At 41.1% G+C, this 25,745-nt stretch overlaps 1 protein-coding gene across 3 annotated transcripts in view; it reads right to left on the bottom strand.

Moving 5' to 3' along the window:
* The window catches only part of itsn2a (intersectin 2a), a 38,914-nt gene extending 13,712 nt beyond the window's left edge, over positions 1–25,202 (bottom strand). For 2 of the 3 annotated variants that reach the window (XM_027284584.1, XM_027284585.1), the window contains exons 1-18: positions 25,092–25,202; positions 19,310–19,381; positions 13,069–13,161; positions 12,900–12,963; positions 12,299–12,474; positions 11,869–12,090; positions 10,049–10,142; positions 7,604–7,746; positions 7,268–7,331; positions 6,230–6,367; positions 6,039–6,145; positions 5,688–5,950; positions 5,451–5,600; positions 5,226–5,366; positions 5,045–5,132; positions 4,807–4,946; positions 1,458–1,597; positions 948–1,374 (exon numbers count right to left, since the gene is read on the bottom strand). In XM_027284584.1, the coding sequence (XP_027140385.1) occupies positions 948–1,374; positions 1,458–1,597; positions 4,807–4,946; positions 5,045–5,132; positions 5,226–5,366; positions 5,451–5,600; positions 5,688–5,950; positions 6,039–6,145; positions 6,230–6,367; positions 7,268–7,331; positions 7,604–7,746; positions 10,049–10,142; positions 11,869–12,090; positions 12,299–12,474; positions 12,900–12,963; positions 13,069–13,161; positions 19,310–19,316 (2,457 nt within the window). In that variant the 5' untranslated portion in view covers positions 19,317–19,381; positions 25,092–25,202. Of the gene's footprint in view, positions 1–947; positions 1,375–1,457; positions 1,598–2,278; positions 2,360–4,806; positions 4,947–5,044; positions 5,133–5,225; positions 5,367–5,450; positions 5,601–5,687; positions 5,951–6,038; positions 6,146–6,229; positions 6,368–7,267; positions 7,332–7,603; positions 7,747–10,048; positions 10,143–11,868; positions 12,091–12,298; positions 12,475–12,899; positions 12,964–13,068; positions 13,162–19,309; positions 19,382–25,091 lie in introns of all 3 variants that reach the window. The other variant, XM_027284583.1, reaches the window with a different exon arrangement.
* Positions 25,203–25,745: the final 543 nt, after the last annotated feature.

Genomic DNA, 25,745 nt, shown 5'->3' with positions numbered 1-25,745 from the left:
GTAATGTCAACAAACTAGCTATAAAGTAGGCTACTATGTATTCATTACAAACTATAAAGTAAAACTATATCTCTACGTTAGCTACTTCTATAATATTTCCTAATAATATGACCTTCGTAGCCAACTACTAAGTAGCTCATTAGCTATTCCAAAAATACAATGCTATACAACACTATGGTAAATTTAGCTACTAAGTTAAGCTACTGAGCTAAGTGGCTAAGCAGCTTGGCTAGTTTGCTGACATTACTGTTGTTTTGCTAACTATCAATATTTAATATTTATATTCTACAAACTAGCTAGTTGTTATAAAGAGGACTAATGTGATTACAAAAGAATGTTCACATTTATGTAATAGCGAATAATGTGTAAATGTTGTTTAGAACACCTGCTATATCATGTTTTCTTATAATTGCATGTACTATATGTATCAAACATAAAATCGTCTTGCTTTTTTAGGAATCGTGTAGCTGATTGGTGATGTCAGCTGGATGAGGTGCACAGTAAACTTTCCTATAAATTTGAGAAATGCTTAAAAGGTAAAGAACCTCTCTGAAGAGTATTACCGGGAGCTTCTATGAGTAAACTACATTAAAAGACAACCTTGTGGAAGACTGTGAACCTCGCTATTGAAAAACACATTAACTCAGCACACAGTGCATTTAGACACATGCACTTTAAAAAGATTAAAATCCACTATTCATCACCCATAATGTGGCATCAGGTAAGAAAACATATGCCACTCTATTACTCCAGGCACACTTTCATTACTGTGTGTGTGTGTGTGTGGTTGTCTGTTTGAGGAAAACTGCTCTACAATTAAATGTTTTTGAGGGAATAACTGGACTATGCGATGTTGAAATATTGCAGAACAACAGACCACCTATGTATCTACAGTGAGGGTAAATGTGTGAATGTGTGTGTTCACAGTGTGAGTGTGTGTTGTGTACCTCTATAAGACAGTCTGCGTCCACGCTCAGCTCATCTGTGTTTCGAGCAACAAACGAGTACAGAGCTCGATACGTGGTCAGCTTGGAGCATTGCTGAGCCACCAACACCGGCTGCTGTCCTCCTCTATCTTGTTCTTCTTTCTTCCTTCTCCTCTCCTCCTCCTCCTCCTCTGCCTCTTTCCGTTTCCTTTCTTCCTCCTCTTCCTCCCTCTTCCTCTTCGCCTCCTCCTCCTCCTGCTCCTCTCTCCTTCTTCTCTCCTCTTCCTGTGCTTTCTCCTGGGCAGCTTGAAGACGAGCCTGCGCCTCCCTCTCCTCCTCTTCCCTCTGCCTGGCCCTCTGCTCCTCCTGGAGTCTTCTTTGCCGTGCCTCCTCTTCCTCCTTCTCCCTCTTCTCCCTCTCTCTTCTCTCTTGCTCCAGCTTTGCCTGTCTGTCAGAAGCGAACACAGAGGACGATGTGTTTTAATGGAAATGAAGTCAGGCATCACGGATGATCCAAACAAAGACAAATACCTGGCTGCCTCCTCTTCCTCCCTCCTCTTCCTCTCCATCTCCTCCTCCCTGCGTCTCTGCAGCTCCCTCAGTTTCTCCTCTTTGACTCGGTACAGATCGTCCAGGACAGTCTGCTGCCTCACCTGCTTCTCCCTTAGCTCCTGAAGCAGCCACAGAATACACAATGCATCAGAGAGACATAAAAGACACGAGCATGGACTAGTTTAACAACAGTGTTATGATCAGCCACAAAGCACAACACAACTGTTCAAGCTTTAATTCTGCTCAAACCACAAAGCAGCCAAAGCATTTGTATAGTCAATTTGTACTCTGTAATCTATAGAAAGTAGTAGACTGGTTTCCACATGAATGGTGGTGTCACAAAAGTATTTGATAGTATGAATACAATCATTCCAAACATGCAAAACTGATAAACACACACAAACCGGCAGCCATTCACAGCAACATGCAGATGTGAGTTCAATTTATTCCCCTCTTTCTTACACAAAAAGTGTGCAGGTTAAGCATTCTGTGTGTGTGTTTTACCCTTAGGGTGCATCCTGTTTACACAGAAAACACAGGCTAGAACAAATCCCATGGAGAGACACAACAAAAAAGGAAGACATGGTACCAAAACTGAGCTCCATTTAATGAGTCAAAGACAAAAGGAGTGAGGATTTACGAAGAGACTGAATCATCACGGGATGAAAAGGAAGAGAAGATTGTGGCTTAAGGGAAAACAAGAGGTGAGATGACAAGAAACATAATAAGGAGGAGGAGGGGGGTGAAAAAGATTACACAGTGGGGGGGTAGAGAGAGACACAAAGAGGAAGAAAGATAACCTTGATGAGAAGGAAGAGCTGGCTGAGGCAGGCCAGCAGAGACAGAAGGCCCCGCAGGACACAGTCATCCATATCCCCAAGCTATGAAAGAAACACACAGTGGGGTGATGGAGGGTGGGAAAATGGAGAGGAGGATGGGATGGACAGAAGGTGAAATATAATAAGTGTGATCAAGATAAATGGAGGAAAACAGGTGAGTTGTGAGAAGAAAAAAGGAAAGCAGAAAGTAAAAAGAGAGACGAGAATGTTGTGAAGTAGTAACAGAGACATCCAGGTAGTGTGAAGCAGAGGAAAAATAGAGAGAGGAAAGTGTTACGAAGTGGTTAAGAAAACAGATCTTGAGCAGGCTTTTTGATGCTGCAGTCATTAGCATCAGATTGACGATACATCGTGAGAGCAAATGACATCATTCTTCACAGGTATTGATTTATCAGGCTTGGTCTGTATGTGTGCCATAACAGATAGGTAACACGGTTTTCTTTGCTTGAAGGGTGAACCTCTAAAGTTACAATGACCAGTGGAACATTTCACGGCAGAGTTTTAAATGTAAAACAATAAAAAACTGCTGAAAGAAAGAAAACTCCTTACAAACCAGATTCTTGTTATATTGGTGTAATCCATCATATAGTGATGTTGCTTTGTATTGCTGTACTGTGGTAAGACTCGAATATAAATATCCATCTTTTGGAAAAATTGTTTTCTTGCACAGTTAAATGAGAACCCACTTTCAAATCTGTGCATAAAATTTGGGGCCAGTCAGTTGATTACCTAGCATAAAGAGGAAGCAGGGAAGTGTTACCAGAAACAGCAATAGCTTACCAAAGATACTCTATATTACAAGTTAATGCATTACAATTTACGCCAATGATATCAAATGAAACACACTTCCCGCCTCCCTGTGGGCATGGTCTACTCGACCCTGATCTCCAAACCTTGTTTGGAATTATTGCGAACGTCGAGTGGATGGATGAAAACAGATTGTGTTGTACCAGAGACGGTTCAGACCGATGATTCAGCACCGACAGAGGGAACAGATATTTGTGTTGCCAGATCTTGGGAGAATGTTTTGCTAATGAGATAAAGACAGGCCTCGAACAAAGTTAATTTGTCAGAATGTTCAGAAGGTATGTGGCTTGTAAAAATGAGGCCAATATTTAATTCAGTGACGATGGGGAGAAAGAAACGCTCATAATCTGTGCTTATATTCACTTCTCTAACAAGAGTTAATAGACTTAAAACCTGCAGTTAGCCTTCCAAAGAGACCAACAGTGGCTAAACTCATGTTACAGTCAGGTGTCTCTCTTTTCTGAACGGTCACTGAGCTTACTAATTAACAAGTAATATCTTGTTTAATCAGAACATTAATAGAAATGTAAAAATGTACAGGGAGTTAGATGCAAAGTCTATGTTAAACTAAGCCTATGATCTCCTGACTCAAGCATACTCAGTGCACATACATGGTAGTAGAAAGCGAATAGACAAAGTTTTAGCATCTTAAAAATAGTATAAATATAAAATATGTGTATCTATCTTTAATGTATGCTGTACTGTTTTAAATCGTTTTATATCTCTCTGAAGTTGCAGGCATCCACTGATTTCCATTCATTTCTGTCGGGCGTGATAATCCATTAGCACACATAGCTTGTTTGTATCAATCAATGTTACATAATCTCCGTGTGCTGACACAGTTTCAACTCATAGTTACAAAATTCAATGCGCAATTTATGTTTAATGTGATGGATTACTCAACTTAAACAAGTTGCTACTTGATTTTCAGACCACGGGGTTATAGACAAAAACTAATGGATGTATTAGGGCGCATTCAGACAGGATCAGGCACTGTGGGGAATTGTTACAGTGTTGTCCAACAGAGTGTGTGGGTGAGAGGGGTGAGGCAGGAGGTGTGTGGGGTGTGTGTCGATTTGTGCTGACCACAAGTGCTAGAAAACAATCAGGAAATAACTTTTTATTTCTCTGATGACAGCATTATCGATGACAGCATTATCGATGCCAGCGCTCACACACTCTTATTCACTGTGTATGTCTCTCGACTCACTGCTTACTCGTGTCACTATTTAGAACCTGGGTACATGAAACAAACAAAGCCGGAACACAACAGGTAAAGTATCATCCACCTGGATAGTCTCAGTTTCAGAGACATTTCAGGCTGACTGTGGAGGATTTGCCTGATCTGTGAATCTGATTGCCGGCCACAGTGGGCTGCGTTTTTCCAAAAGTTGGATCTGACTCAACTTTCTCTGTCGTGGGTTGCTGTATTTTCTGGCGGACACTCCTGTGCCCTGCACCACCGCAGCCGAAATGAACTACCCCAACTCAACTGAATGGAAAAACCTGCAGATTCTGTCTGAATGCGCTCTAAATCTGTAGGCAAAATACATTCAAAAGTCTATTAATACTGTAGCATGGGCTCTAAAATGGTAAACTGTGGTGCATCACTGGTATTGCTTGACTGACAGGTGTCCTAGTGTATCTTCACATCTTAAATCTGGTCTGTGCTGATCACTGACCTTAAGCTCCTTGTTGTACTGCTCCATCTGGGCCAGTTTGTCTGTGGTTTCCCTCTCTAGAGTATCAAGCTGGTCCTTCAGCCTCCGGCAAGTCACACCTTTCTCTGTCACGCTACCGGTCAGAGAGGTCAAAGCGACCGCTACAAGGCAAAGGTCAAAAGGTCAGAGGCAAGTGAGGGAATTCAGAGACAGATATTGTGTCTGCGTGTTGTCGGAGCAGGCGTTTGCTGTCACCCACAGGAGAGTTTGCTGAGGCTTATGTTTCTCAGCTTCTCGGTCAGCCTCTGTTGTTCTGGGACCAGCTGTGAGAGCTTCCTCTGCCAGTCCTATGGCAAACACAGAGGCAAGAATGAAAAAAACAAAACATTCATGGGAAACTTTAATGTGGAAGAAGAGAAAGCAAGACACATTTCTTTAACCTCAAACTGAAGCTGCAACGTGTTGATCTCTGTGATGCGTGCGTCCCTCTTCTGGTTGACGAGGTCCACCTCCGCCTTCAGGATGCGCCTCTTGCTCTGAGCGTCACGGAGGCGGTCTGAAATCTGCTTGTGCTTGTTGCCCTGTGAGACCATGGAGCGGTAGATATTAGTGTGTGGCCATGATTTCATTAACATTGCAAGTATGCACATTCATAAATGTCTCACCACAGCCTCCAGCTCCAATTCTAGACTCTTCTTTTTGGCCCTGAGTCTGGAGATCTCCTCCTGCTCGCCCTCTTTCCTCCTGCCCAGCTCCTCTTTCTTCGCACGCTCCCATTCCTCCCTCCTCTGGCGCTCCATCTCCTGCTTCGCCACCTGAAACATTAAAAAGGAAACGTGTTCACCAGACGTGGTGATCTAGATGTGCAGCATCCCGCAGATGAGGCTGCCTCTCCCACTCACCTCCTTCCTCTCCAGCTCTCTCAACCTCTCCTCCTCCCTCTGTCTCTCCATCTCTCTCTGCCTCTCCAGTCGTCTCTCCTCCTCAAGCCTCCTCCGGTTTTCCTGCTCTCTGGCCTCCCTTTCCCTCCTTTCTCTCTCCTCCCTCTCCTCCCTCTCTCTCCTCTCCCTCTCCTTCCTCTGCGCTTCCTCAAGAGCCAGTCGTCGTTTCTCCAGCTCGGCGCTGCCTCGCGCAAAGTTCTCCTTCAGCTTGTCCTCAAAGGACACTGAGAAGAGGAGGAGGAAGAGAGCGGTGTGACACAGACAAAGACATTACACATTAAAACAAAACATAAAGCGTGCAGGATGACATACCACTGCTCTTGGACTTTTGTGCAGGTTCTATCTCTGTTGTGTCTATTAGACAGGGAGTTATGTAGGGCCCCGTTCCATTAACAAGCTCAGTAGACTTGACTCCTCCTCTGAAATGAGAAAAAAAGATCTACTTTGTTGTAGTGACAAATGTATTCATAAATCTAGTGATCGTATCCATCTGTGTGTGTTACCTGAGAGAGGGAGGTACCAGGTCTTGAGGCAGTGTGAGTGGTAGAGGTCTGCCAGTTTTAGCCATGTCCACCAGGTGCATGGCCAGAATGAACTCATCACCTTGTAGCTGACCATCTTTATCCACGTCTGCCAAAGTCCTATGTACACACAAAACAGCAGTCATATCATAGATAAATCAAGATCTATAACTTTTAGTGGACTATCATGATACTTAAGCAGCATATATATTTTTTCCATTGGCGGCAGCGGTTGGCTCTAAAGACTTACCACCTCATTAAGTTGTTGCAGAATGAGTTAACAGTTGCTTATTTACACAACCAGCAGACACCCAGAGCAACATTAACATTCATTTACAGTCAGGTTTTGAATCTAATATTCACCCACCCTTTTTAGCTCTTTGGTTTGGTTTGCACCAACTCCTGGAGGAAATATCTGGCTCATTAGCTGCTAAATGCTCCGCTATTTCCACCAGCTAGTTGCTAACTGTGTGTGTTCACTGTTTTCAGGTGCCGGGCACGTAATATATAAGAACTTTCTTGCTGCAAACAGCTGAAAAAAAACACTAAATTAAAGTATTACATGGATGGTCTGAGCTGGACTTGAACTGACTGCTTGGTTCACTGCCTAAGCCAAGTCTGTATGGACTAAGCAAAGGCCGCCTATAAATGCAGAACAAAGTAAAAGTTTAAACCAAACAGCTAAAAGACTCTAAAACAGTCTGATCAGCTAGCTGGACGGCTTTAAAGTACAAACAACAATGAGGTGTGACAAAGTTGGAAATAACAATTTGGATAATATTCCACATTTGTTGTATTTCCAACATTATTTTAATGACCTTTCCCTGCCACTAAAGCCAATTATATGTGGACATAATTCAACACAAATTATAATATTCAGCAGCTTAGTTTTAATGTCCTCTCTTTTGATTTGCATTTTTACAGCTTATTTTCATTTAGAGTAAAACCTGAAGAGCAAAGACATCACACACACACAATTACACACACAAACACACACACACACACACACGTTGTACTCACCAGATGGTAGCTAGCTGAGTCTGTGTCAGGTTGGACGCTATCAGCGCGTTTCTAACCTGAGGTCCTGCAAAGTAAAAAAAAATGACATCAGAAATAACAGCTGACTGAATTCTCACGCCAAATCATGTGGAAGTGTTTGCGTACGTCTGACTGCTGCCGTTCTGTCAAGTGGGGTTGAGAGGAATCACAAGTATATAGTGCATGTGTGTGAAGTGAAACTGACCCAGAGTTTGCTCTGTCAAACTTTGTGAAGATCACTCATGGGCAGCCAAGAGGTCCTGAGAACCTCATGTTTATTTAAGTTAAAGTTTGTGTGTGTGTGTGTGTGTGACCTACCTGACAAGTAGCCACTCATGAGTTTGTCTAGCGTGTTAAACTGCTGACGGTACTTGAGTCTTGAGGCCTGTGGCACGGCCCAATCATTTGCACCCGTCTTTGGAGAGTTACTTGCTAACGACGTGGTGGATGACGAATTTGAACTAGGAAAAAGGAGAGAAACAGAGGTTATGTCGAAATGCCAAGATATCACCTAAAGGGAAATTACACAATAATATTATGTGGTCAGTGTTCTCTTTCTCCCTTGTATTCAAAGCCTCGACTTAAAACCACTAATTGCCTCGAGACTCCCCAGTGTTATTTCTCGGCTCTTAATTAGCTGTAGAGGAAGCTGCTGCAAACGACCACGTAGAGAATGACTCTGAAACAAGACAGCGCTGTATCCTGAGGCAACGCTAATCAGCCATTCTGTTTTTATTATAAACAATGCCTCTGCAAGAATAGCAGAAGGATAGGCTGGGTCGATGATGTTCATTTGAGAAGAATGTATGTTTTTTTCCCAGTCATTATAGGGTGGAAACTTGCAGTACTACCTCTGAAATAAAAGACAAGGACAATAGTAGATGTGGTGTGGGATCCTCCCTCTGCCTAAGGGCTTCTTTTCCTGTGTATGTGTGTGTATACATGTGAATTAGTGCCACCAAATAGGGCTGTAAAATTCCCTTATATAAAAACTCAACAAAGACACAAACAAAGCATGATATAAGAGGATGTCACAATTAGGACTGGAAGGTTAAAGTAATGTGGGCGGTTGTTAGATAAACCTGTACTGGTATTTGACATCCCAACACTCTTGCTGCCCCTATTATCGCTTACCTTACCACCTACACCTGAGGTCAGGGCTTTTTGTATAAAGCACTGGCCCACTCAAAACAATGCATTCGAAATGAAATCAGATACTACCACTATCCTGTTTCCTAAACCACACAAAACACCAAGAGAAGGATCAAGGATATTGGATACTACTATTGTCTTTTTTGAGGGGAATCTGGCTGCTGCTGAAACTGCACAAAACCTTCCAGGTTTCTTCAAGCTCCTCATCAAAACCCACTTTTGTAACTATTCCAGGCTTAAAGTCTATGTAAAATAATTAATATGTGTTCTGAGTTTGTCAGACCAAAGAAGAAAGTGTTATTAACCACCCAGCCAAATTTTAATGATTAAAAATATCGACAAGTTTACCAAATTAGGTGTCAAAATCAGGTAAAAATGAGCAGTATTCTCAGCTCTTTGACTGTGGGGGCGCGTCCACTGAATGTACTAAAGCCGCGCCCACTTGTGAGAGCAGCCAAGTAGCAATTTTGAAGCGACTGAAACGTGTCAGATGAGTTCAGAAAATGACATGACTAACTTTGAAACACTCTGAGTGAGATTAATTCATCTCTATCTCTCTGCTAGGGGTGCAGGGGTTTGCTCAGGGTGGCCTCAGCGTGTCATCGAGCCACCCTTTAGGACCGCCCAAAAAATCCTGGACTAAAAACTGGTAAAAACTGGTTTTCACCTCTGACTCCACATCAGTAATATATCGTTTAAAATCTTTTCACATGTTTTCAGCAACGTTTCCCAACACATTTATTATATTTTGAAAGAAATCTCAGAATTGCCTTTACATGGACTTTAATGATTACGAGCATCATTCAAAAGCACAAATGAAAGTTTGAGTGTTGCAAATATAGGGCTACAAACATCTTCAGTCACTATCTCATGTTCCATTTGAGATATAAGCTAACATTTATGGCTAATAGCCAATAATGTCGTTAGCATTTAATGTTACAGAACCCACTGGTGACAAGTTAGTCTTTTAGTCCACTATATCCTGTTCCTTTCCAGACCTTATCTGAAACACAAGATGTGTCCATGTAGCACCCAGGTGCTCTGTATTTAGAGCTAAATGGTAACATTACCATAGGAATGTGCTCACAATGCTAACACTGCTGAACAGTAGGCTTCATCCTCTGGGGATCATGAATATTTGTATGTCACATGGCAATCCTATCAGCAGTCGTTGCGATAAAATGGCAATTAGGTGCATCAAGCATGTCTACTAAAATAGATGAAAACGTTGCAGTATTTGTGACCTCCTCCTGCAGGAATGTCATCTGATTAGTCCTCTAAACTCTCTAAACAAACCCACTTCCTACTGCTGCCAACTAGAACATCTGATTTCAAACTGCCTTCCTGCTCTCTCCGTTATCTAAGTGTTTCATCGCTGCCTGCATTCTGATCCTCAACCCCTTCTCTGGAAAAAACCCTGCTTCTTTGGACACTGGACTAAGTGGGCTGGTAGTGTGTGACAAAATATACCAGCCTTTCTCTTAAAAATCACTGAGGAATTTGATGTGCTGACAGCGGAGATCCAAATTATCAAAAAATCCTCCTTGTAGGCTGTTTGAGGGAGCTGACATGTTTATTTTATGCAGCATGAATTTAGTTACGCTCTCTCACCTGCTGGATCCAAGGTCCAAAAGAGAGTTTGCCTTTGACATGCCAGTGGATGGAGAGAACGTCATTGGAGAGGAAAAGCCAGAGAGAGGGAGCGCTGCAAACAGGGAAAGAGGCAAAAAGTTAAATATAAATTTGACAAATTCAAGGTAATACGACAAAACAATGTGGTGAATGCTTTAGTGCATGCATGTAAATACATACAGTGTGTATATGTGTTTTCTTTATACTGTGGCAAACTGTAGATGTGAATGTTGCAACTGCCCTTGAATGTGTGTACATCTAATCTTATCTGCTCATTCTTTACAGTCACAGCACACAGAGCTCCAGCAGCAAGGTTATTGACATCTGGCTAAAATCAAAGTGGGAGCTGTTGTCTGCATCCCTGCGCTAAAGAGGGTTAGTCTATAGGGCTCATAACGATTGAGGAAACACCAAATAACCAACATTTCACACTCCCTCTTATTAGATTTCTCATGGCATAGATATAAATTGTAGTTGAACAGCAGCTGAAGGACAGATGGAGGAGGTGAGAGATGAAGCAAACAGAGTCAGACAACAGAGAAATCCAAAAAGAAAACAGACTAAATGTGCCTGTATCTACTGTACGTGTACCCACACTTGCTATCAGTGACTGTTTTTTACCTAGTAGGTACAGTAACTACAGTAAAGACGGTGGTGACTCATCTCCTTGGTGCTAAAAAGAGGCTCTTACTGCATACATAATACTCAATGCACCTCATGTGTGCACCTCAAGACAGATAAAAGGCCTCGGGGAGTAGATAGCTAAGGTTCAGCCCTTTCATATTGCATGTGTAATCCACACTACATCACACTGCACCATTAACACACAAGACCTGAATAACTGACCCTGATGCACCAAACACTGCACACTAGGATCGGGTTGTACAAGCTATTATTCTTAAGTTCTTAGTAACTACCACTACTATTGGTTTCAAACTAGTGATTTACTAAATAAGGCTGCGCCAACAAAATTTAATATCTTCGCTAATGAAGACATTCGTAATATGTAAATCGTAAGAAACCACGCCATTGAAGCGCTTCAGATTTAGCGTTATAGTAGTAAGTTACGCTAATGTCGCCAACACTATTTCAAAGTATTAATTCAGTTTTGTGCCATTAGCACAATTTAGCACAAAAGCTAACGTTAGCTTTCTCAGTTGGTTCTGTTGTAGCAGTTACACCTGGCAGTTACTAGTTTTTGATATTTAGTAACAACTGCTCTACCAGTTTGTTTTGTGTAACCAGTTTTAATTTAGTGATGATTAATCTCTCATAAATGTTCTAACTGAATTAGTTTGAAAGTACGATAAGCTGGGGTAACTGGGGCCAAGGGCCTTAGGACCTTGGCAAATATGATAGATTTACATCTAGTCAATCCAAAAACACGAGAATGCACATAATGCATTCTCGTGTTTTTCACTGAGGAATGTCATCTGATTAGTCCTCTTCTCATTTTGCAGACAACCTGTATCTCTGTCCCCAGCTGTAATGCTACACTAGTGTCTTTCTTTGCATGTGCACACGTTAAAATCAACAGCCAATCAGCACCAGCTTCTCATCTCTGCCCTACAGTGTTTTTTCTTTCAACACTATGTTCTCCTCTTTTGCATTTAATCTTAACGTGATGCGTGCCAGTGAAACATCCCTGTTATGTGAAATGAAAATGGGTTTAAGGGAAAGGCTCTGAAACATAATCCAACATCTTCAGCTCTTGATTTAAGTTTGAATGAATTGGTGCTAAGCCGCTAATCGGTATGTATCTCTATTCTTCCCACACATGGTTCCTCTGCAGAACCGACCTGCATTGTTGGAAACAAAAGGCGGAGTGAGGAGGTTGATATTGCCGTTGGGGAGTCCAGAGTTTCCAAGGGAGGTGATGAGAGGCAGAGTCATTGCCGTTGGTACCAGGGGTTGCATAGGGTGCATGTGGGGGTTAGCCGGGATGGGTGTTAGGATGGGCATGGCTGACATAGTTGACATGGATGACAGACCAACTGACAGGTTTGGCATTGAACCCATTCCTGTTAGGAGGAAACACACAGGTGAACATGAAGAGATCAAAAACACTGTTTAAAGATGACAGACTAAATTGAAAAGTTACATTTGAGAATGGGTTTACTTTCATTTTTCCTGGCGACCAATGAAACAAGACTTGTAAGAGGTAAGAGGAAGCATTAAAGTTTGGTGGTTTTGAAGTTGTGACTGTAATATAATAGAGAATGTTTTTACCAAAGCGTGCAGACGAAGGGATGGTTGAAGCAGAATTGGAGACGGGAGACTGCTTCATGATGACTGGCAGGGAAGAAGGCAGGTTACGCCCCTGAAGTTTGAGTTTAATTAGCTTCATAGCGATGGAGAACTCCATTCTGTCCATCTTCCCATCGCTGTCAATGTCAGCAAGGTGCCTAGTGGAGAGGAGGAGAGAGTGAGCTGAGGTATAATATGATCTGTTCATAGCAAAGCATGCATTCCTAGTATTGTTTTTCTTTATTGAGACAATAGAAAAGGCAAGAGTTACACAAGGGACAAGGCTCTGGTGGGACTGAATTCCAGTAGTGTTATTCATATAAACACCAACACACACACACACACACACACACACACACACACACACACAGTCTATTCTAATTACAGGACATACACACACTTTCTCTCCTCTCTTAACACACACAGTTTACTAGGTGGGGCAGGCTGTGAAGGAAGTTACTGCTCAACAGGAAGTTCAATGCAGGCTGAGAAGACCAAACTAACCAAAAACAAAGGTTGGACCTACTGACCTACTTGCTCTGGATTAACAATACATTATTCAGGATGAAGACTTGGTGCTTACCAGATCTCAGCCAGGACAGTAGAAGGCAGGCCAGACTGGATGAAGAATTTCCTGGCTTGTTCTCCTGAAGACAAACATCATTTAGACAGATGGACATTTTATACAGCTTATGAGATTTCTAGGTCTTTAAGTCTAAGTATGTGTTGTGTTTGTTGTGACAGCAGTCTACCTGAGACATGGCCGAGGACGGGGGCGAGGCTGTCAAACTGTTTGTCGTGTTTCCCCCTCTCCTCTGGAGTGATTGCCCAGACACTCGCTCCGCCTGGACAAAAAACAAAGAAACAATCCTGACTTTTAAAACAGGATTGAGACATGAGCAAATAACAGAAGAAAGGATAAACACTTTAAACTGTGAGCCACAAGGTAGCCAACTAAACATAAAGCACAACAGAAAAGTCCACAGTTCTTTTCCCATGTTTCCGGTCTCTGACTGCACTTTCAAACATCAAGAGGAGAACAAGGTTATACATATAAAATGTCACGGCAGTTCATCTAATAGTTCTTGAGAAGATGTTTCGATCTCAAACAGTCATTGTCATGGCACAGACTAAAGTGATGGACTAACCAACCTAACCATCTGCCGTCCAAAGAGCCTCGCCACTAGTATGCCCAAAAAGTTACTAAACAACTGCAAAAACTTCAGAGATGCAAACTCACAAACGCATGTATACCACACACAAACATTTCAAAAGACTGAAATTCTGCACGTCAATAGCTGTTATGGGTATGACCATGTAAAATAATTCAGCTTTTTTCATAATACCTGCTACATTTTGGAATCCCAAACTTTCAGAAACAAGTAGGAGGAGTAGCAGTAGGAGGAGGAGGAATAGGAGGAGAACATTCTCTATAGACAGACAGGTTTTGTCATTTTAAACCATGCTCCACCCGTCAGCATACACACACATACTGTTCAGCAAGCATAAATGCTAATACTGAATTCAGTTTACAGTGTCTTTTTAAACTTCACCATTCAAAAAGTCTGCATAATTTCCATCACAAATGAGATCTCCCCCTCAGATGAAACTACTCTTAACCAACTCCCGACAACGATTAATGTAAAAAAAAAAAAAAATGCCTCATCAGCTTTTTTTTTCTTCACTCTGCTCCCCTCTTGCATATCTCAAGGTAAGTTCAGGGTTGGCCATGAATTAAATATGAAGTCAAATGTGCTGTGTGAGGGAAGTGATATGAAACCCAATTCTTACCCATTTCATAAGAGGAGGGGATCAAAGATTTTCAGCTCAGTTGATATACAATTAATCATAAATGAATCCATAAAACTGATCAAATCCCACCATGATCGGAGAGCACTTCCTTCGTTTCGAAGATCTGGAGCCATTTTTAAGAGAATGATCTACTGTGTGGACATCGTGCACAGATGGATCTCTCCATATGGCAGTGACTGAATGACGTAAATTAGAAAACAATGACAGATAATGAGTCCAAACAGAGGAGTCCAGAGAAATGCACAAATAATGAATTCAAACTAGAGTAGCTGAGTAGGTGTAAACTACAGACTGTAGAAACAGATGAGTTGATGTAACTAAACGGTCAACACTGCAGCTGTAAAGTCAGTGTTACAGATGGAAGTCGACTGGGGGGAAAAAACAGCTCTTATGCAGCTAATTTCTTAAACAGCTCATCGTCTTCTGCTCGACAGCGACAGACGGGCCTCCCCGTTACCATAGCGATCGCAGTAGTACCAACTTCAGACAAAATGTTTACACAATTTTTTTTCCAACAGTGACTTTTAGTGTAAAATGAAGACAACACGCTGAGTTTGTTGAGAGTTTGTCCTTGAAATGATTCATGAATTGTGATTCATCATGAGCTCATCGTTGGATTAAAGCTCATTTTGATTTGAAAATGTATCTACAGAATAATCCTCAAAACTACGATCAGATTGATGAGGGGAAAAATAGTTTTCTGAATTCAATTCAATATATTGCTATAGTGAGGAAAAACAGAAAATAAAATAAGAAAATAAATTCAGAATGGAAGCCGTTATTTAAATACTCAAGAGAAGTGTCATAAAAATTAATGGCAAGGCAGCATAAAAATAAATATATATGCAGTGTGCACAAAGATTAAATTAAAAATAAACTATGAGGTGCATTTTGTACATATAATTCTGAGTGTCTCTGTATTTGTGTAAAATAAACTTAAAAGAGATTAATTAAAAGACAAGAAAAGAATAAAATATATACTGTATACTGGAGGAACAACGCAACACTGTGGAGCAACTGAGTTTTGTATTCTAAAACAAAATCTGGGTCAAAAGTATAAACACTACAACACAACTAACAAGGAGCAATGGACAAAGATAGTGGAGGAAATTTATATGATGGAAAAAATTACACGTCGTCTGAGATTGCAAAAAGCACAAGATGAAATGGACAACATGTAGGATGCAAAACAGAAAACTGTGACAAAGATTATGATATGGACAACTAAATCACAGGATCGAATGGGGAGACGGACTAAAAAAACTGAAAAACTCAACTCCTAAACAAATGTTGTTGCCCCCACCCCCATTATCTACGTTTGGTCAATTGTTCTGGTCATGTATTGTTGTATACTAGATTACAAAACAGTTGTAATTAAGATGCCTGTGGAAATATAATTCTGTACAGACTGAAACAACAATAAAAACTAAAGTTAGAAAAAAAAAAGAAAAGAGTCTGTAGTTGTTATTGCTTTTATGTATGATGATGTCAGTCTCCCTTCATACCCCACTCTGATTCAGATTCTTATCCTAAAGTGTTAGCTAAAGAGGTTATCCTATACAGGAAGTCGTCTCAACATGAACAACAATATAATACAGCAGATACAACAGGAGAAAGTAAGACAGAGGGACCCTTTTTCTCCTCGTTTCTGCAAAATATTCAGAAAGTACGATTGAAATCACAGATCTCAGGGCAAAAAAAAAATATTTATATAGCAGCAAAATGTAATTCTTTGTGCTGGTATGGGTGTATGTCTTTATAGACTTGGTATCTAGAGTGTAATTTATTCACCAGCTTCAGGAAATACCACCCTGCCCATGATGGAACTTCCTCCCCCTACGCTAACCCAAACACCCCACTGGCTCTTGAGCACACACACACACATATTACACACGCATCTCTGAGGAATGACACAAAGCTACAGCACAGCACTCTCTTGTATGCAGCAAGATTAAACGTGTAAAGTATATATATACATATATACATATAAATACACTTCCATCTGTTTGCTGCACTCCGAGATGTCTGTCTGTTGGCAAACACCTGAGCTGATTTCAATATCTAAAACAAACTCACTCTACCCTAAACCACCCCAGCAGCACCTGTTCAGGTATATGCTTTTTCCCTGACAAAGCCAATGTTCACAGCTCGCAGTGCCCGACCTAGTTTTTGGCATTGTCAGCAAATTGCAGCCATAAAAAGGAGAAAGTAATTAATCTCGCACAGAGATGTGAGTATTCTTCACATTGTCTCATTGGTTTTGACAGACCTCATTTAGAAGCTATTGTAAGTGAGAAAAGGAGGTGATATTTAGCACAGTGCCACTGGGACATGTTTCTAGCATGGCCACATCCACAGGCCTGTCAGTTGATTCAGCGTCTGTACGGTGTACGGAGGGGCTGAACGCTTTGTGAATAAGTGGGGCACTGCAAAGCTTCTTTACACAGTAATGGCAAAATCCATAGGGGTCCTTTGTGGGTTGACAGTTGTGTCGAAAACATATGGCCACTCAGTGAGAGATCAGATAAAGAGGTGCTGAATTTTAGAAAGTGTAGCATATCAAAACTAATTAAAGTCTTTTATGCTACAGTTTAAAATGGGACCTTGGAAAATTGGCCTTAAGAACTTGAGGCATCAAGTCAGTCTGGCTGTTAAATACTTTAAAAAATGATTTAATCTTGACGACATTGGGGAAAACTTATTCACTTTTTTTTGCCTAGAGTAGGTCGATACATCTGTCTGCACTGTAAATATGAAGCTGGAGCCAGGAGGTGATTAGCTTAGCATAGCATAAAGACCTAAAGGAGGGGGGATCAATCAGCTAACCTGGCTCATACATAAATGTAAAGCACATCTAAAGCTCACTATATAATACTATAAACATTATTATATCTTGTTTGTATACAAAAAGTGTAAGAACAAGATGTTTTGAGGGTTATCATAGGTTATGGCAGACATGGGCAAACTACGGCCCGCGGGCCGCCGTTAGGCTTTTCAATGCAGCCCGCCGAACTTATCCACATCCAAAAAATAAAAATATATCTTACAAAATATGTGTCTCATCACTGTGCGATGAAAACTTGGCGAGCTAGCCCCCAAAGAGTAGCAATAAAACCCACAAAACGACACAGTCTGTCTTATCTTTGCTGTTTCGTGTCAAAAGTTCTATTCCAGCGCGAAGAAACGCTGCTAGTGTCTCCTGCTAATGTCTCTGCTTTAGTTTGAATCAGTCCTGAAGCTCCTACATAAAGACAAAGAGGCTTTGACAGTGAAGTGGGCTGCTAGGAGGTCCTTGCCCGGCCCCTCTGTCAAATTTTAGAACCCAATGTGGCCCGCAAGTCAAAAAGTTTGCCCACCCCTGGGTTATGGCTATTTCTATGCCGATTCAGTGACTTCCTTTCTGAACCATACGACTTGCAAATTTTACATTTGACACATCACATGTCACTTAGTGAGCTTACATATTGTTGAACTTTTTGGTTGAGCTAGGCTAACTATACCTCCAGCTAAGGGGGGAAACAGCTATCAAGCCTTAGTATTTATGCTAAGCTAAGCTAACTGTCTCCTGGTTTTAGCTTCATATATAAAAACAGACACATGGTATTAATCTACTCATGACATTCTCAGCAAAAAAGTTAATAATCTTACGTCCCTAAATGTTGAATGAAAATGTCTTGAAAATAGATTGTTATGTTTTGCAGATCAGTATTCTTGTCTCGTCTCTCATTTTTGTCTCTTTATTATCGCCATGACTCTTCAAGGTGATCCCTGTAAATCAGAATTTGTTCTTCACTTGTTCGGCTTGAGAAAAATAAAAATAAAAAAGATGTTGCTGTCACTGACATGCATCCATCTAGTCATACGCTGAACATATAAAAAGAGATTCCTGCACAGCAACTTAGAACGTTTGGCACACAATGCATCCACAGAAAAAAAAACAAAAAAACCTGCAGTATACTCTCATGGAAAAGCTTCCACAGCGACGACGCCTGTGCTGAATTTAAACCAACTGTACCACAATTCACCTCCACAGCAGCTGCGACACAAAGAGCCTCTGCCTTGTGTGGTTTTACTTCCCTTTGTCAGTCAGTCTGTGTGCTGTTGTCTAGGTGCTGTACAGGCCTTAGGAGATGCTGGAGTCAAACCTCCAGACACTCTGCGTCGGCCTTCCGGGAGAGACAACGTCACAGCTTTCATAACTATTTACATATCAAACGCTTCACCTGGGGAGAACAAGTTGATGTTTCAGGTAGGTACAGTGGATCAACAGTATCTGCAGCATGTTAGTCAAAACACACACACACACACACACACACTCTTCTCCTTCTCCAAAAAATACATATTGTCTACCTGTTTTGCAGACTAATGATCCACAGTGCCTCCCTCATGCAATAGGTTTCCACAGAGAAACTCTGATGTTGTATTTCTGAATTGCTTTCTCCCAGTGTTGATTTTTTGGACGGGATTGAAGCAGAGAGTGTAGTTGTGGGGTTTGGCATTTTGTTAAACTGCAGAATTAGTCATGTGGACAAGATCCATCCGACACACACACACACACACACACACACACACACACACACACACACACACACACACACACACACACACACACACACACACACACACACACACACACACTTTCTCTGAAGCGTTTAAGGAGCAGCAACTACTGTTCTATGATCAAAGGCTGGAAACAAGAGGATTAACACGCATATACAGACACACACTATTGAGCAATTGTGTCCACACCAAGGACAAAAGAGATGCATCATCAAGACTGAGCACAACAGAAACAGAGGCAGTCTCCCGCACAAAGATAAACTAGCTCATGATTCGCATAGGCACTTATTAAAAATAGTTATTCCTAAAGCTTTCTTTGCTGAAGAGGTTTATGCAACCTGCAGTTTCTTTCCAAATGTGAAGGGATCAAAGATGAATAACGTCAAAACATCATGTCAGAGTGAAACAAATGTCCCTTTCAGTCCCAACAGGAAGATGACCACAAGGAAAGATTAAAGTTTTAAAGAAGGTCAACTCTGTTTCTGCTTTTTAAAAATTTTTTTTGCTTTTCTTCTCATCGATCTGTTCACTTCAAGTTAATTCTCACCCTGACTTCTCTCCCCAAGGTGCATATTTTCCTTCCACGGACAAACGCATCAGACAAAAACAAAGTGTTCTTACCATTCATGGCTGCAGGTGGAGAGCACAGGCAGAGAGGGAAGTCCTCTACTCAGCTGACTAGCTCTCAGACATCTGCAGGGAAAAAGAGAGAGAGAGAAAGATGTGAGTATGATTGTGTGTGTCACGGAGCAGCCGGTATAAGTGAGGAACACGAGCATGCATGTGCGAATAAGGACCAGAAAAGAAAGGATGTAAAAAAAAAAAAAAAAAAATCTCATCTCCCTGGTCACAATGCAAGGAAAGCGCACTGAACGGCAGCTAACGTGGTGAAGGATGACGGAGCGAGAGGGGGACAGATGAGGGAAAATAAAGAGAGAGAGAGAGAGAGAGAGAGAGAGGACAAAATGACAGAGAGGGAGAGTGAGAGAGAAGGAGGAGGATGAGCAGAACAGAAGGAGGAGCAGAGATATAGACAATGCCAACAGGGAGAAGTAGGGAAGAGGAGGACTGACAGTTGAGGGACACAGAGGAGGAGAAAATGATGGTGGTCTGGATGGAGGGAAGGACCATTTATCATTGCGCTCGCTCAGATCACAGATGGAGGCTCACGCCAGCTGTGTTTTGCAAATCTTGGTGTCTCTTTATTTCTCTGGTGTCATTAGGCTTTCGGAAATAAATTATGCATTGTCACTTACTGGGGAGGTAAATATTTCTTTCATTACAAGGTCCAATGTGTAACATTCAGAAGGATCTATAGGCCTTCATATGTATGTTTTCATTAGAGTATAAACTGACCCTGAAAATAGAAATTGTTGTTTTTTTTTTTTTTTTAGCTGTTTTTATCTACAGAGGAAGCGGGTCCTCTTCTACTGCAACTATCTTGAACTGCCATGTTTCTACAGTAGCCCAGAAAGGACAAACCCAAATACTGACTCTAGATTGGGCTTTTCATGTTTTTCACGAGTTTGGCAGTTTCCAAAGCTTCTCCTCTGCACTATGCAGTTGAGGGGTATCAGGATGGTATGTATTTACCATATTAGGAGTCTAAATATACATAAATACAAATCTAAACGTTCTAAGTGGGCATTGTCTTGTTGGGAATAGAAATATTTGTTGTATTGGGGACACAAATATTTGTCTTTTTAGGGACATAAACATTTGTCTATATATATATATATATATATAGATATACATACTATATATATATAAAGTGATGTATTGAGTGCAGTCTGTTGCCGCTGTGCAGGAGCCTGGCTCACCTGATGAGATTCCTCTTTGGGATCTCTGGCAGAGTCCCAGTAGATATAGTGGACAGATGAGCCCATGCAGGTTATACTTTAAACGAGAAAATGAGTCCTCTGCCCTATAAGTATGGGCTCTTTCAAATTGAACATGTATACATATTTTTTTACCCTATGCTGAGTTTCCTGTTCTTGCAGTTTCTCATCCTATTATTCTGCCAACTCTCTGAATCCTGTTCTTCAAATTCTATTACTCCATCCACTCATCCTTTCTTTCTTCTTGTTTCATCTATCTAGAAGCCCATGGCTAACAACCAAGGCCTCTCCTCAGCTATATTTCTTGCCAGGTATAAGCAATCTCCTCTCTGCTTTTACAAAATTATTCTTTCACACTTTTTAAATCACTTCACTCTGCACTCTATCTTTTCCATTTCAGCTCCCCTATTCCTTATTCATCCCTCACTCGAACATGCATGCCCTCTTATGTGACTCCCACCCAATTTCTTTCATCCCTTCCTCTCCTTCTGCTCTTGTTACAATATTGTTCCATCATTGGCATCCCTTTTTTTGTGTGCATTCCTGGAGGGGAGACTGTGGTTGTTGTAGTATAAATCATTCTCTGCACATGCCGACACTGCCAATTACTTAAGAGCAATGAACCGCTAACTGTAGCGCATGCCTCTGCATGCACATGAATACATGTGCAAGTGCACACACAAACAACATGACCAATACACAACAGCATTAATGGTATTCCAAGTCCAAAAACCATAAATCCATCTAGGAAAATATAAACTAAAGTGCACAGACAATACAAAGCCTCAAAGACAATCTTATTAATCAAATTAAAGTAAAACCAACAGTGTGTGTATAGTCATCGTCACTTGTATACATCCATAGGTCTTAGTAGCACTACTAGCATCACTCACCAGCTTGTAAGCTAACTGAGCTGAAGTTATGCTACGTTCACTCTCAGTAACACTGCTACCCGTGTGTGTAGTCATGTCATTACATGACCTGGGATTTTAGATACTATATCCAACCAGTTCTTCACCAGCGGTAACATCTACGAAGTGACGCCAATGCAGAAGTGCCAAGAACTGCAGTTCCACAAACAGCCACTTGAGGCTGGCTAAAGAATGAGTAAATCTCCATAAGCCCCCATGTTAAAATGTCCAATTTTACAACAGAAATAAACGTGTTTACAGCCTGTTACAAAAACAGGTTTGGTCTCTGTAGCTAATTTCCCCGTTCATGACAACTGTACTGAGTCTGAATTTCTATTTAACGCACACGTCCAAATTATACTGGGGCTTAAAGTTATACATAATTAACAGCGTAGACACTTTGATTGACAGGTAGGTGTCGTTATAGATGGCTTATTTGAGCTAAGGTCCGCTGATGATCCACATCTTGGCCGATTTCTAGATTACCTGGGAGGAGGCAGACAGGCTAAGTTTGACTGAGTTTGACACTGTATGTTAAGCTATATATCAAACCTAAATAAATATATTCACAGGTGATACTAATTACACAACACACACTCCCTTATGCAAACACTTTGTATTAAAGGTATTTAAGAGACTCTCATCCGCCCTCGTACACAAATACTTTTGTACCTTAAGGTGTGTGTGGTATCAAATACAAGATACTATCTGCTATTGGCTATGTTAGAGAGTCTTGTCTGTTTAAACACGGACACATCCTGGATTTGAAAAAGAAAAAACACACACACACACACACACACACACACAGAACCAACACAAGGCACAGAGGACACCTTCTACTTCAACACTGCCTGCCCTGCACCTTCAGAGGCTCACAACAAAATGTTTCACATAATTTGCCAGCAGCCCCTAAAGACCTAGTACGGGAAATGGTTCCATTTTACACACATTTACTTTCACCATCTTTCATATCTATAATAGTTGAACACTGCAAGTGCAGTAAAGAAAAGACAGTCCTAAATTGAAGGCCTTGCCCCTTTACGAAGGCCATCTTTTTCAGCCTGCCTTTGAGTTTAGCGGCGTACGACTACAGTTACATTTTTGCCCTGAGACATGGCCAGACAACATACGCAATGGAATACAAACTAGTTCATTTTGAGCCCACTGACACCTAAAACTTTAAGTTTTTGCAATGTTTTGGAGTGGAAGAAGTGGATGGATGTTCTGAAAATCACTTCAGAAAAGGTAACAGTACAAACAGTAGGATTTCTGGATTATGCTTTAACTCTACAACCATGACATGAAGTCGACAAACCATCTGAAAAACATGGTTTCATTTGACAAAATAGTCCACTGACTGACAAAGTTTTTTGGACCTTTCTGTTATCACATGACGAAGTTTCATGCAGGCAGCACTAGAGTACCATGAGTACTCTGCTGTGCACACAGAGAACATGAAGGTGACAAGGTGACAGGATACATACACATTTCATTGAAGATGGGTGGGCAAATAGGGAAAAACACCAATTTTTGCCCCGGGTTACCAAACAGGTTAATCTGGCCATGTATGTGATGACGACGGAGCTATCTTCATGACAAATGAAAAAGGTAAACATTGAGTTAGGATTATTTTGTCAACACACCATTCCAAGGTCAACACTGAACTTTCACACTCATTGTTTCATTTGTTTATGGTGCTAACAGGGATCTGAAAATACTGTACCTACTCTCTGTTATTCTTGCATTCATTTCCCACCTATCATGAGGGTCTGTATTGTGGTGACATCCTCCAGCCCTGATGGTATATCTCTGTTTAAAAACGCTACATGGAGCACTTTAAAGTTTCTGATTTGGGGAACAGTGTGAGACACTTTAAGGGCCAGCGGTTTGCTGAACCGCTGCAGTGAGCGAGAAAATGAATCAAAGAACCTTTGACTCCGGCCTGCATGCTGATTGACACCTGTGTGCTGCCGCACTGGCCCGGTCGGATGTACGTATCAATGCGTCGGCCTGTGTGCATGAGTGTGTCTAACACACACTCCTCACACAGAAGGGGACCCTGTTCTAGCAGACACAACCCAGGAAGCTTTGCTGAGCCAGAAGAAGAAAGAAGCCTGTGTGTGTGTGCTTGCATTTTCTTGTCTATTCACAAGAGCACAGAAACACACAGATACAAAGACATCCACACACCTACCTCCGATGTGCTGCAGGTGAAAATCGGGGACGCTTCCACCACAAGAATCGGTCTTATATTTATCCTTCTGATACGTTTATGGGTCAGCTCAAGCAATGATTCACCAAAGCCTTTTATACTTTCTTAACACTCCCCACTCTCAGCACTCAGGAGCATGTTCTACCTCTGGTCCTTACACACCTCTGGCACAAATTAGTATGTTTATGTCCATTTATATGCATGTGTGTGTTATGCAATGCTTTCTCTTTTTGCACGTGGACACGCAACAGTCCCTGATGACACAGAAGGTGCACTCCAGATGGACTTTGCCACTTCAGCAAAGAAAGATGCGACTTTCTGTTTTCACTGAGAGTAGCAGAACACACACACACACACACACACACACACACACACACACACACTAAGCAATCTCTATAATTAGTCTACACTGCAGTGAATGAACATGAGCATGGATAAACTGTTAAACTTGCCCCGATTATCTAATAGAAGACTGAAGAACTGTACTTGCACTTGCAGACAATGACCTGATAACACTGATAACTCCTGAAAAAACAAAAAGGTGGTGCTTGTGCTGTATTTTCCATGTCGTAAAAAAATATGGGTTTAAATATAAGACAAAAGGGAGAAAGACTGTAACTATCATAAACAATGTGATAAAAAATACTACAAACCACATTAAGGTCACTGTGTGCTGGGTCGACCAACCACAGACTCTCACTCCCCTATGGGCAGTTCCAGAAATATCACAGATAAGGCTATTATGAGTGAGACTGAATGTTTAAGTGACAGTGAACGCACCTTCTTTGTCAATGTTCTTCTTCTTTTGGTGTAAAAATGGGTGACTAACCTCTGGAGTTAAAGATATTTCTGGCATAAAACAATAAAGTCATTATCCAGTGCCTATTTATGCCAAGTTAGGAAATGCTTGCTCTAAAATAAAATCGCCAGGAAGCTTTTTTTCCAGAATACTAACACTGGCAATGCATTATCTTGACAAGGCAGAGGGAATTTATAGCCATCAGCCCTTATCTTGGTCATTTCAAATATAGTAAATGTACGTTAGGCTATTTGTTACAGTGCATTTAAGCAGGACATCTGGCGAAGCTTCTTTTTTCCTGCCATATGGTGTGTTTTATAAAACGCAGACAAAAGGCTATCACTCGAGGTTTAGTGACAGGTGTCACAAATTCACAGATTCAGATATTTTCTGGGTCTACCCTAAAAAACTGAAAGAAAAAAAAAATCTACTACATATCTCCTGCAGCAAAAAGAAACCACATTGTTAATACGCTACATTGGCTCGCCTTTTAAATTTAGGATTTAATAAAGCAGGACATCTCCATTTACCTTCCAAGAAAAAGGTACAAAAACACAAGGTCAGCAGCTGCAGCGTCTTCTTTGTGTTATATTTTCTTCTGCCCCGTTAATAATAATAATTGAAATGATTTCTGCTCATTTACCTGTTGCGGTAAAATTGCGGTGGTGATCCGACTTCCAGGCTGGCAAATTAAGCTGCTGGAGAGGGAGGAACCGATCCTGCAGCCGGGGCGGGTGTGTGCACTGAAATGGGCGTCTCCATCCACGGAGTCAAGACACGCAGAATCACACGAAAGACTTCCGGGCTTGTTATTTTCAAAATAAAAGTAATTTTAGTTGAAACCATCAATGATACCCATCGTAACTGAACATCATAAAATACGCTTCTTGCTCATTATTCACTCATGCTTTACCATAGTCTGTAAGTACATTAGAAATGTAGTGAAAGTCATTGTTTAATCCTGAAAGGCTTTTTAAACAAACTGGCAATTTCTTATTCGCTGTGTCCATTTCACGTGTAGCAGAAAAGATAAGCAAAAATTTGTTTTTGTTTCTTCTTTTTTTAGTAAATAACATTTCCATGTCTCACTTATAATAATCAATGTTTATGTTGCTTAAAGCATTTTGGGAAACATCTTTGTAAAGTGTGACATTTCAAAATCTGTTTGAGTTTGATTGAATACATTTGAATATTTGTATTGAACATTTTCATGTGAAAACACATAAAATGTAAAAACTAGGGTAATTGTTTCTTATGCGACTCTGTTGCATGCAAGTGTCATCATCAATAAAGCTGT

This window comes from Larimichthys crocea, chromosome XI (assembly GCF_000972845.2).
Source record: "Larimichthys crocea isolate SSNF chromosome XI, L_crocea_2.0, whole genome shotgun sequence".
In the NCBI taxonomy this organism is placed as follows: domain Eukaryota; kingdom Metazoa; phylum Chordata; class Actinopteri; family Sciaenidae; genus Larimichthys; species Larimichthys crocea.
The sequence above is the reverse complement of the archived record's forward strand: the minus strand, read 5'-3'. Positions and strand labels throughout refer to the sequence as shown.